Raw genomic sequence first — 12,164 nt, 5'->3', positions numbered from 1 at the left:
TTCATCTAGATCTGGCTCAACAGGTTGGGTCTCGGCTTGAGCGGCCTTGTCCGTGATGAATTCCAGCGAGTGACCCAACGTCGGCGGACTCCCAACGGGGGAGGCCACGTCGATGCCTACCTCAGACGCCGAGTGCTTGGGTAGGATTTCCGGCTGGTCCCTGTCCTGGTCCAGCATCTTGTCCGGCAGGTCCGACGGGTTATCCGGCGCCGACGGCTTCCCGTTGAGCCCGGCCTCACCCCCTCCATTGTGCTCGGCCTTGAAATTTGTACCATCACCAGATTTGAATTGCAAGAGGCTTTGACCCATAAGTGAGTCACATGTCTCACTAGCTAGTACATGCCTATCCTTTTCCGGAAATGGTGCAGCAAGAGTGGGTGGGTCAAAAAGCATGTTGGCACCATACCTTTCCGAGGATGTATCCTCGTCCAAGACAGCTGCACTTGCAGCCGCCTCCACGCGCGTTGACCGGAGTACCCCTTGTGCAACGGCCTCATTCACCTCCGGTAATGCACCCTCCAGCCGAGTTCCGGTCACAACTTCCGGCTGGTGCCTGGCCGAGCCGTCCTTTTGTCCCATGGAGAAACGGAGCTCCCCCGCGAGTAATGGGAGAACTCCCGGCACCACCTCAAACGCTCCGGTGCTGGCTTCAAAAGGGCCAGGTCGTGCCTTTCTCTTCCATCGGCCCTTCTCTCTCTCCCCGGGCAGGGAGCTCCAACCGTCTTTTCCGGCAATGGCGCTACCTCCACCATTAGTTCCGGCAATAAGCTCATCGAACTCAAAGACAATCTTCTTCCTCACCCTTCCGGTCTCCGTCAATGGCACACAAGCGCTGCGTTTTGTATTACCACCGTTTTTAATGGGGTGGGGAGTGGCTGACTTTTTCATATTCCGTTTCGCATTAGTTGGTCGGAAAACCCATTTCGGCGAGGGAGAGGGACTCGTGCCCTTGACCTCCTTCCCCGGTGAGTCCCTTCCGGGCTGGACCATGACCGACGTTAGGCCGGCCGCATATCCACCTCACCCAAAGGTGAGGGAGACCGTCGGCGTTGGACGTGAGATGGTTGGGGAAAGACTTTCTAGAGAGATGTGGGAGCTTCTCTCACTACGTCAATTGTCCAATGTCCATCAGTTTGTTACCAAAACCATTGGTTACAAACAAACATACACCGAGTCGCCCAAAAGTGACGACTCGCCAAGGCATGACAAATTAGAGTACAACGAGGGCCTCCCTAACAACTAGAGGTGGTCATCTATATACTCTCAAAATCCAATTACCATTTGATACAACCTTTGTATCCCCATCACTTCTGTCCATCACCTAGCTAAGGCCCGCAATAGGGATACCTCCTCTAGGTACATGCCCTCCTGGATCAAGGTCCTCGACGTGGCCCTCTATCTCCCGGTTGGGGCGCCCACATGCGACACTCATGGAGCTAAAGCTTGCATCATTCGCACCCGATGGGACACTCCCAAATGTCACCGTAGCAACATTCTCCTTCAAATGCCAATCATCCACGTGTGGAGTCTTGGTGTGCATATCGCCCTCATGCACTTTTCCTTTCCTCCTCCTTGACACCAATTGGAAGCCATCCTCATCCACATTTGGGGGACTCCTACTAGCCACTCTTGACTTCGACGATCCCGCACCCAATGTACCCTCGATGTACTCCGCGTGATTGTTACAATCTTTGGACTTCTCCAACTGTCCAATGGACGATGGAGTGCCATTCGCCTTTAGGCGCCACTCACGGTGGATGATCTCGGCGGCATGGCTTAAAAGGTTCTCCTTGTATGATGCTCGGCGACCCTTGTCTCTACCCCGAGACTTCCTTCCCACTGCATGGCAATCCTCTTTCTCATGCCCAACATGTTTACAATTATCACAAAACAATGGAATACGGTCCCATGCCACTTTGTACCTCGAGTCTTTGGGTCCAGGCTTCTCGTCCTAGAGTGAGAAGGTCCTCCTTCTCTCTAAACACAACTCCCTATTGTCCCGCCTTGTAACACCGTTGCCAACCACCGCCGCCCTCTTCAACTCAAGGTCTTCACCCTCGCTTCCCTCCCCTCCACTCCGACCTCAACCCGGCCTTCTTTCAACCCTCACGACCCTAAACGGTGCCGGCCTCCGCCTTTGTGTCGGATCTTACACCGTCACCTCCGCTTCCCCCCGACCACGCTGGTGACTTGGCACACGCTCGGCCATGCCGGACCATCCGCCGGACACGTCGCCGGGGCCCGAAGAACCTCGCACCATCTCAGACCAGCGCATGGTCTTTCGGTCGGCCGAGGACCCCATCCCTAATCCTCCGAGCAAGAAGATGAAGCAAAAAGCCACAAAACTCAAAATGAGGAAAAGTACGTCGGCTCCTCCAACTAAAGGAAATGGTCGGAAAAGGTTTGTTCTTTCACCCCTTCCGGAGGACAAACAACCTTGGAAGAGGCTCGAGTTCGGGTCGGAATACTCGTCCCCACCCGGGAGCCCTAAGTGCAAAGGGACCATCTTTCCGGCGAGCCCGCCGAGTGATCAAGGGGACAACGGCCGGCGGGATGAAGTAGAAAGTGTTTCGGGCACCAAGGAATGCCAATTGGTCATTGCCAATGCGGTCCTATCGACCATGGCCTCCAAAAATCAAAATTCCGACCAGGTTGCCGGTGCGGCCGCCGGCGACGACCATGCCGTCGAAGAGGAGGACGTGACCCCTCCGGATCATGACAAACCTAAAGTACATGCGGCAGCAAAAGCAAAAGACTCATTGGAAGTAGTGGAAGTCAACTTACCCGAATTGGAAGTGGGAACAAAAACTCTTTTCGAAAGTGGCTTGGCACCTTGCTCACTTGGAATGTCACGTGATGTCCTAGCCGTTGGAGGGCTAATGCAGCCAAAAACTACCCATCTCCTACACCTCGCAGCCTTGGATTTGGCGGACAAGCTAGACACCATGACCGCCCAACCACTTCTCGACGCCGGCCAGCCGGAGGATGCGCACATGGCCGATGGGTCTCACTACTCTTCCCTTCCGGAGTCCGACCAAGCCTTGCTTGCACCTACGGGGCCTTTCATCCCCTCCTTTGAGGAGTTTCCCCCTCTAGAGAGAGGATGGACCTTAAAACTTCGAGACACGTTCGAGGCTGGCGCGGCAAAGTCGACGGCTTTTGTGGCTTGGTCGAGCCCGGAGCCGCCTGGCCTGGCACAGCGTGCGGAGGCGAATGTGAACCTGGCCGGAAGGGAAGCTCACAGGGGTGAGGCCACCAAGGTTGGGGCAGAGGGTCATACGGCCACCCCGACACCACCTACCAACCCGATGGTGGGCGAAGCTCCGACTAGTTCTGTCACGGCTATCCAGGACCAGCCGATGGCCATGAGTGACCTATCCCACTAGGCCGCGACACGAGGGCCGATGGTCGCTAGCCGAGAAGGGGGGGCCAAAGTTCCCTCGGGTACCTCTAGTAGGCCGAAATCGATGGCGGAGTTACTTAAGGGTTCTCCCGAACCCAATGGTCCTCAAGTCTTCGTGCCGGAACAGATCCAAAACATTGGTTTTGCCTCCATGTCCAATGGAGTTCCGGCCATCTACTTCTCCGGGACTGAAACACAAAAGCTTGCTGATAGCATGGGGCACGCCATCGTGGGTAAGTTTTCACATTCTATTCCTACGGGCCATCAAATTCAAAAAACTCTAGATAACATTAAATTCCGATGTGGCTTCAATTAGATATACATTAATGCTAAACATATCCTTATCCAATGCGAGGATTTGGCGGATTATGCCCGGCTTTTCGGAGGCCCAAAGGGAACACCCGTTTGGCTTATTGATCGCCACCCAATAAGGGTCTTCAAATGGTCCCCGGATTTCGATGCATATTGTGAGTCCCCGATATCAGCAATTTGGTGTAATTTAATCGGGCTCCCAATTCACTTGTTTGATCAATCCGCTTTTTTCTCCATCAGCAAGCTCCTCGGCAATCCAATCCAAGTTGATCGGGCCACGGCTACCAAGACGAGACTCTCCTTTGCCCGCATTTGTATTGAGATTGACATCACCAAACCGCCCCCTGAAGAGATAATCCGTGACTTGTGCGGCCGCGAGTTGGTGCAACAAGTCCGGTGGGATAAGATCCCATCCTATTGCCAAGAGTGTAAACATGTTGGCCATGCAAGTGATGTGTGCTATGCGATGGGCAAAAAGGAAAGGCCGCCGAAACGAAACTACAATATCAACCCGCCAAAGAAGGCAAACCCCGAAGGCCACGGTATGAAGGGCATGCAAGATGCGGTGAGGCACAATCCTAACTCCAATGAAGGGAACCGCCAAGGGAAGAATAAGGGCAGTGCCGGGAATCGTCCTAACAACAATTCAAATGGAGAGGAGGAAAGGGATACAACTTGGGATGCTCCGGACATTATGGCTGGAACCCAAGGAGGGAATGCTTCGCGCCCCGGAACATTCAAAGTGGGCCTCAAGCGCGGGGGAGGGGAAAAAGGGAACCCAACACCCCCGACCACCGAGCCACCTTCACCAATTCATGGAGATATGGATGCGAAATGGGAGTACACCAAGGCGAGCCGATCGGTGTCCCCGCCTACACAAGGGAGTGCGAGAGGGGGCGCACGCCATGCAATGACTAGGGGGCGTGGTTTCTTCTCAAGTAAGAATCACATGAGCACTAACCAATACTACTCCCTCATGGAGAATTGAGAATTTGATGTCGACAATTGTGGGGAAGCGGACGACTCGGCCATGGACATGCAAGTGGGGACCGAGAGGATTGGAGACGGCTCTCCACTTGACGATGCCGAGGAGCACGCAACGAACAAAGAGCAACATCTCATTGAATATCAAGGAGGGACTTCGTCTCCTTCGGGTACGCATCCTACTTGTTAATGATGTCTTACAATATCATGTTTTGGAACGTGAGGGGAATCGCAAATGCGTCAACCCAAAACGTTTTGATAAGGCTAATTAAGTCTCATAATGTTTTATTCCTTGCAATAATGGAACCACTCACAACACCGGATCCGGACCGGTTCTCCAAGGCCCTGGGGCTGTCCTACATTGGATCGAACATGACCGGAAAAATCTGGTTGTTTGCGGAAGAGGGATCCACTTTTGATATTGATTGTGATTCGGAACAAATCCTACATGGGCGTCTCAAGTCCCACCGCATTGCTAGGCCGCTGGCCATTTCGGCCGTGTATGCCAAATGCACAAGATCCGAAAGACACCTCCTGTGGGATAAGATGAGAGAGATTGCTGGGCCCCTCGAAGGATCACCATGGATTATCGGTGGCGACTTCAACACCATCCTATCACACCGAGATAGGGTTGGGAGCGACACCAACCGGCAAGCCGAGATGGTCGACTTCGCGGAGGCAATTGAAGACTGTAGGCTCCTTGATCCGGGGTTCGATGGGGCAGCATTCACATGGGCCAAAAACGACGTCTTTGAAAGATTGTATAGAGTGCTTGTTAGTGAGGGTTGGGCTAGGGCCTTCGAAGCTACTCGGGTTACGAACCTCCCTCGGGTTGCTTCGGACCACGGGCCGGTCCCTGTAAGATGTAAGACGCTGAACACTACCATCGGAGGCAAGGCATTCCGATTCCAGAACATGTGGATCCGACATGGGGGGTTCATGGCTGTAGTGCAAAATGCATGGGAGGAGAGTACGGGGGCGAGTGGACTCCTAAATATTCAAATCAAACATGCTAGAGTGAAAAGAGCCCTAAAGGCGTGGAACAAAGAAGTTTTTGGGAACATCCATGCCAACCTCAAGGAAAAGGAGGAAGGAATTGCCGTGGCCCAATCCATCTTCGAGGCAAGGCCAACACCAGAAAATAGGACAATGATCAATAAATACATTGCCGAGTACATCATGTTGCTGAAAATGGAAGAGGATTTTTGGCGGCAAAAGGCAGCCCTGAGATGGTAGCGGTAGATTTCTACCGACAACTTCTAGCGCCCAGCAACCCGGTTCTAGACGAGCCAGACCTTGACCTTATCCAGCGAGTACACTCAGCCGAGCACTTTGCGGACATCGCAAATGCGCCGGGTGCGGACGAGATCAGGAGCGCCGTTTTCAGCATTTTCGGAGATAGTGCCCCCGGACCCGATGGCTTCTCCGCCACTTTCTACCAAGCCTGTTGGACTATTGTGGGGCCGGAGGTGGTGGAAAGAATTGGCCAGTTCTTTAGAGGGGCTTTCCTGCCACGAAGTATTACGGCCACAAGCATTGTCCTCATCCCAAAGAAGGCGTCGCCTGAGTCATGGACCGACTACCGACCCATCAGCCTCTGCAACGTCTTTAACAAGATCATCACCAAGGTACTCACGACTCGACTCTCCCCTTTCCTTCCACAGGTCATCTCCCCAAACCAAAGTGGTTTCGTGAAAGGGCGGCTCCTCAATGATAACGCTCTGTTGGCCCAAGAGATGTTCCATGAACTTGCAAGATGCTCCCCAGTGCCTAATGTAGCGGTGAAGAGCGAAAGCCTATGATAGGATCCAATGGCCTTTCCTCTTCAAGGTGCTTCGGCGAATGGGATTCCCGGACACATGGATCTCACTCATGGAGAGGTGCATAGGCTCGTGTTGGTTCTCGATCCTTGTCAATGGGGTACCTTCAGGATTCTTCAGATCAACACGGGGACTCCGACAAGGTGATCCGATTTCCCCTGCGTTGTTTGTAATTGCCGCGGACTACCTGTCTCGAGCCTTGGATAAGCTTATACTTGGCCAAAGGGATATGGTGTTTAAGGCCTCCCGGAGATGCATTGAGGTCAGCCACCTAGCCTATGCGGATGATATTATAATATTCACACAAGCGGCGGCAACCCCCCTGCGCCAGCTCCGAGCCTGTCTCGAGAACTATGAAAATGTCTCCGGCCAACAAGTCAGCCTCACCAAGAGCAACTTCTATATCGCCGAAATCCATGACCATTGGGCACCCTCGATCCAAGCGGAAGGAGGCTTCACTAGGGGCACCTTTCCCTTCCTCTACCTCGGCGTCCCCATCTACTGTGGTGTAAAGCGCACGGACATGTTCCTCTTCCTACGTGAAAAGATTGCAAGAAGGATCTCGGGCTGGGCACACCGGCACTTATCTTTTGGAGGGAGGCTCACGCTGATTAAGAGCACCCTTGAAGCGATCCCCTTACACATCTTCCAAGCCATTGAGCCCACTGCCGGCACCCTAAAACAACTTGATCAACAAATGGCCCGATTCTTTTGGGGATCTACGAGTGAGAGAAAGCGAACCCATTGGATTGGATGGGATCAAATGTGTCGCCCTACCGAGGAAGGAGGTCTCGGGATTTGGAAAACTTTGGAGGTTTTACGTGCTTTCAACATAAAATTATGGTGGCGCTTCCGGGAACAAAACTCCCTTTGGGCAAAATACATGATGGCAAAATATTGCTCCATCTCCACACCACTTACCTTGAGAACGCCGAGCAGGAGTAGCCCTACATGGAGGAGGCTCTCTAGTGCTTGGACTCTCGCGCAACCGTACATGAGGTGGCTTGTAGGGCAAGGGAATATCTACTTCTGGGATGACATCTGGCTTGGCAACAGCCCACTCAGGGACCTCAGCCTTGATGATAGGGGAAGGCCAACCTCCCGGGTCTCGGAGTTCATTACAAATGGCACTTGGGATGAACCCAAGCTCCGACTCCTGCACGATCAAGCCGGCATCCCACAGCATATCTGAGCACGGGGAATTCACGGTAGCATCGACGTGGGACACACTCTCTGAGGGCGGAACCCGATCGTTCAAGGCCTGGTGATGTTTGGCAGGCGGGCCTCACTAAGTCAATAGCCATCTTCATCTGGAGGCTTCTTTCCAATCGGGTGCCAGTCGACACAAAACTTCAGTGGCGGAAGATTGAACTTGCCTCCAAGTGTCAATTTTGCCCTCTTCGACCGAATATTGAGTCCCTCCAACACCTCTTCATTCAGGGTTACGGAGCTCGCAGAGTATGGAATGAGTTTGATTCGTGGTTTGATGGGGCGACCCCCCGCCTCTCAATCAATGACACTAGGTCAACTACAGAGTATGGAATATTGAGCATTTCCATTGCAATCTTCTTCTTCTTTTCTTCCATCTTTGCTGTCGACTCCTTCATCGGCTCAACTACCTCCCGGAAACCGGATTTGACTGGTGGGTGATGGAGGTACACCCAAGCTGATCAACAAGGACAAGAAGATGGATCCATTAATCATTCAAAGTGGACCAATTACAAGAGCTAGAGCTAAGAAGATAAAGGAGTCCATGATGCTTTTAGTTGATGAAATAAAAGCCCAATTCCAAGACCATTCAACATTGGGCCAAATGGTGAATATTATTCAAGTTAGTGGGCAGCCCAATGCATGAAGTTTTGAGTCAATATATATCACATTTTGGAGGCCCAAATTGAAGATAAATGATGCATTTTCGTCCAAGTTGGAGCAGCAAAAATGAAGAGTCATTTTTAAGTTACTTTTTGAGTTAAATAAGTGACTTTAGATGTCCTAAAGTCACACCAATAGTTAGGAGTTACTTTTCACTTATTATGAGTCATTCTAAAGGTCTTAAGTTGTACTAATGATATGAGACTTTCAAGAGTCCATTCTAGCCTATAAATAGGCTTGTAAGCATGTCATTTGAGGACATCATTGATCAAATACGGGTCGAGGTTTTCCAAGCTCTGGAAGTGGATCAAACCAGATTATCAATCAAGGAAATCCGCTGCCAATCATTATACGTGGGGTTCTTGGATCAATATATCCAACGGGTCCTTCGTCGTATCCCAATCCATATCATTTGGTATCAGAGCCAACTGGTATTGATCTATCCATAGCTTTATCTTACATTGTTTATCTTTCATATCCTTGAAAAAAAAATCAAAAAAAAAAAAAATCAAAAAAAAAATCCGAAAAAAAAATCAGAAAAAAAATTCGAAAAAAAAAATCCAAAAAAAAAAATCCGAAAAAAAAAACCCCAATACATATTTCACCTCATATTTTCTTGACCATTTCCTTTCATCCTTCATTCAAGGGCTGAAGTTTGGTTGGTCGTTATTAGTTCTTGTTTTGTTTTTGATTTGTTTTTTTTACTTGTGTTATCTTTGCAAAAGAGAAAGAGTGGTAAAAGGCTTGAGTGGTGAGGTTATTTGAGGGGAGGTAAAAGCCAACGAGTGATATACACGAGTGTTTTGTGAGGTTTAATTTTGTGTGATACACGAGTGAACTGTGAGGATGGATTCTACTGACGATCATATTCCAGTTGATCCTACGTTGAAAGCCATGCAACAACAATTTGCAAGGTTTGCACGGATTCTGGAAAGTGTTTCAGGGCGGTTGGAGAGGCTAGAAGTTCAGGCAACAAATGAAAATAATAACGAGGAGGAAGAGATTGGAGGAGAAGATGATGCTTCATATAGGCATCGAAATGAGAGACGTGGAAACGGTAGAAGAGGGCGTACAAATGAAGTGGATGGTGATTTGAGAAGCATCAAACTGAAGATCCCAACATTCCAAGGAAGGAGTGACCCCGAAGCTTATTTGGAGTGGGAGAGAAAGGTGGATCTCATCTTTGAATGTCACAACTATTCCGAGGAGAAAAAGGTTAGACTTGCTGCTATTGAATTCACTGACTATGCTATAGTTTGGTGGGATCAATTGACAACCAGTACAAGGCGATACGGAGGAAGACCAGTTTCGACTTGGGAAGAAATGAAAAGCATAATGCGTAAGAGATTTGTACCTTCTCATTATTTTCGTGAATTGTATCAAAAATTACAATCTATGAAACAAGGTACTAAATCTGTTGATGAGTACTACAAAGACATGGAGATTGCCATGATTAGGGCAAATGTTGAAGAAGATAGAGAAGCAACTATGGCTCGATTCTTATGTGGGCTGAATAGGGAGATTGCAAACATTGTGGAGCTTCAACACTATGTGGAGTTGGAGGACATGGTTCATATGGCCATGAAGGTGGAGGGACAATTGAAGAAGAAGGGAACAATCCAAAAGAATTTTTCAACAAGTTCTCATTCTTCAAGGACAAAAGAGTGGACTTCAACCAAACCCAATTTTGGGGCAGGTTCTAAACCCCAAAATGAGGCGTCGACATCCAAGTCCAAAGAATTTGAGAAGGGTAACGGTATTTCTACTTCTACTTCTACTCGAAATAGAGATATCAAATGTTTTCGTTGTCAAGGTGTTGGACACATTGCATCTCAATGTCCAAACAAAAGGGTGATGATTTTGAAGCCAAATGGAGAGATAGAATCTGAAAGTGAACGTGAAGATGATGATGAGGAGGAGGAGGATAAACAATTGGAGGAGATTGAACCAGAACATGGAGAACTTTTTGGTTCGAAGGGCTCTAAACATGCAAAACAGAAACGATGATCAGCAAAGGGAGAACATCTTCCACACAAGGTGTTTGGTCCAAGGTAAACTTTGCATAATGATTATTGATGGTGGTAGTTGTGCAAACGTTGCAAGTTCTGAAATGGTGGAAAAGTTGAGCTTAACAACGGAAAAACATCCTAATCCGTACAAGCTACAATGGCTTAATGAATGTGGAGAAATTCGAGTGACTAAGCGAGTTCTAATTTCGTTTTCAATTGGCAATTATAAAGATGATGTTCTTTGCTATGTTGTGCCAATGCATGCTAGTCACATTCTTTTGGGGAGGCCATGGCAGTTTGATCGTAGAGTGACTTATGATGGATTTCACAACCACTACACCTTCAAGCACAACAACAAGTCTATTATGCTTGTGTCTTTAACACCTCAACAAGTTCAAGAGGACCAACAGAAATTGTCACAAGCAAGGAGAGCTCGTGAGGTTGAGAGGAAAAGAAGTGAGAGCATTGAAAAAGAGTCGAGTGAAAAAAAGAGTCGAGAGAAAAGTAAGAATGAGAGGAAAAAAGGTGAGGGCATTGAAAAAGAGTCAAGTGAAAAGAGTCCGAACGAAAAAAAGAACTTTTATGTGGGAGCAAGAGAAATAAAGAGTGCAATAGTTGAAAAAAAGATTGTTTTCATCTTAGTGTACAAACAGTCTTTGTTTACCACTAACGAATTAACCACTTCTTGGCCAAGTGCTTTTGTGTCTCTTTTACAGGAATTCGAAGATGTTTTTCCCGTGGAAGAATCAAGTGGATTACCGCCATTAAGAGGTATTGAACACCAAATTGACCTTATTCCCGGGGCAGTTCTACCAAATCGACTAGCCTATAGAGCCAATCCCGAAGAGACTAAGGAAATTCAAAGGCAAGTGCAAGAGTTGTTGGACAATGGAAAAATCCGTGAGAGCATGAGTCCATGTGCTGTTCCGGTAATTGTTGTTTCTAAGAAAGATGGATCATGGAGGATGTGCATCGACTGCCGAGCAATCAACAAAATCACGGTAAAGTATCGCTATCCTATTCCTAGGCTAGATGATATGCTTGATGAATTGCATGGTTCTGTTGTGTTTAGTAAGATCGATTTGAAAAGTGGTTATCATCAAATTCGAATTAGAGAAGGAGACGAATGGAAAACAGCCTTTAAAACAAAATTTGGTCTATATGAGTGGTTAGTAATGCCTTTTGGTTTAACTAATGCACCAAGTACTTTCATGAGGTTGATGCACCATGTTTTGAGAAAATTCATTGGAAAATTTGTGGTTGTTTATTTTGATGATATTCTTGTCTATAGCAAAAATGTGAATGAACATCTTAACCATGTGCGTGCAGTTTTGGATACCTTACGAAAAGAATCATTGTATGCAAATCTCAAAAAGTGTTCTTTTTGCATGGATAAAGTTGTTTTTCTGGGTTTTGTTATAAGTGCTAATGGGATTGAAATGGAAAAAGAGAAGGTGAAAGCTATTTTAGAATGGCCAATTCCTCAAAATGTAGCACAAGTTAGAAGTTTTCATGGTCTTGCTAGTTTTTATAGGAGGTTTGTCAAGGATTTTAGTACAATTGCTGCACCTTTGAATGAAATTGTGAAAAAGGATGTTTGTTTTTATTGGGGAGAAAAACAAGAACATGCTTTTAATCTCCTTAAAGAAAAACTTACAACTGCACCAATTCTTTCTTTGCCTAACTTTGATAACATGTTTGAGCTTGAATGTGATGCATCTGGGGTAGGCATAGGAGCTGTTTTGTTGCAGGATAGGAAGCCAA

General features: G+C 48.2%; 1 protein-coding gene across 1 annotated transcript; it reads left to right on the top strand.

Annotated features, from left to right (window-relative positions):
- Positions 1 to 4,999: 4,999 nt before the first annotated feature.
- Positions 5,000 to 5,935, top strand: LOC121776230. The gene has a single exon (XM_042173393.1). The coding sequence runs from the start codon at positions 5,000 to 5,002 to the stop codon at positions 5,933 to 5,935; it is 936 nt and encodes a 311-aa protein (XP_042029327.1).
- The last annotated feature ends 6,229 nt before the right edge of the window (positions 5,936 to 12,164 follow it).

Source organism: Salvia splendens, chromosome 2, assembly GCF_004379255.2.
Source record: "Salvia splendens isolate huo1 chromosome 2, SspV2, whole genome shotgun sequence".
Taxonomy (NCBI): Eukaryota; Viridiplantae; Streptophyta; class Magnoliopsida; order Lamiales; family Lamiaceae; genus Salvia; species Salvia splendens.
Note: the sequence above shows the minus strand (reverse complement) of the source record. Positions and strands in the feature narration are given on the sequence as shown.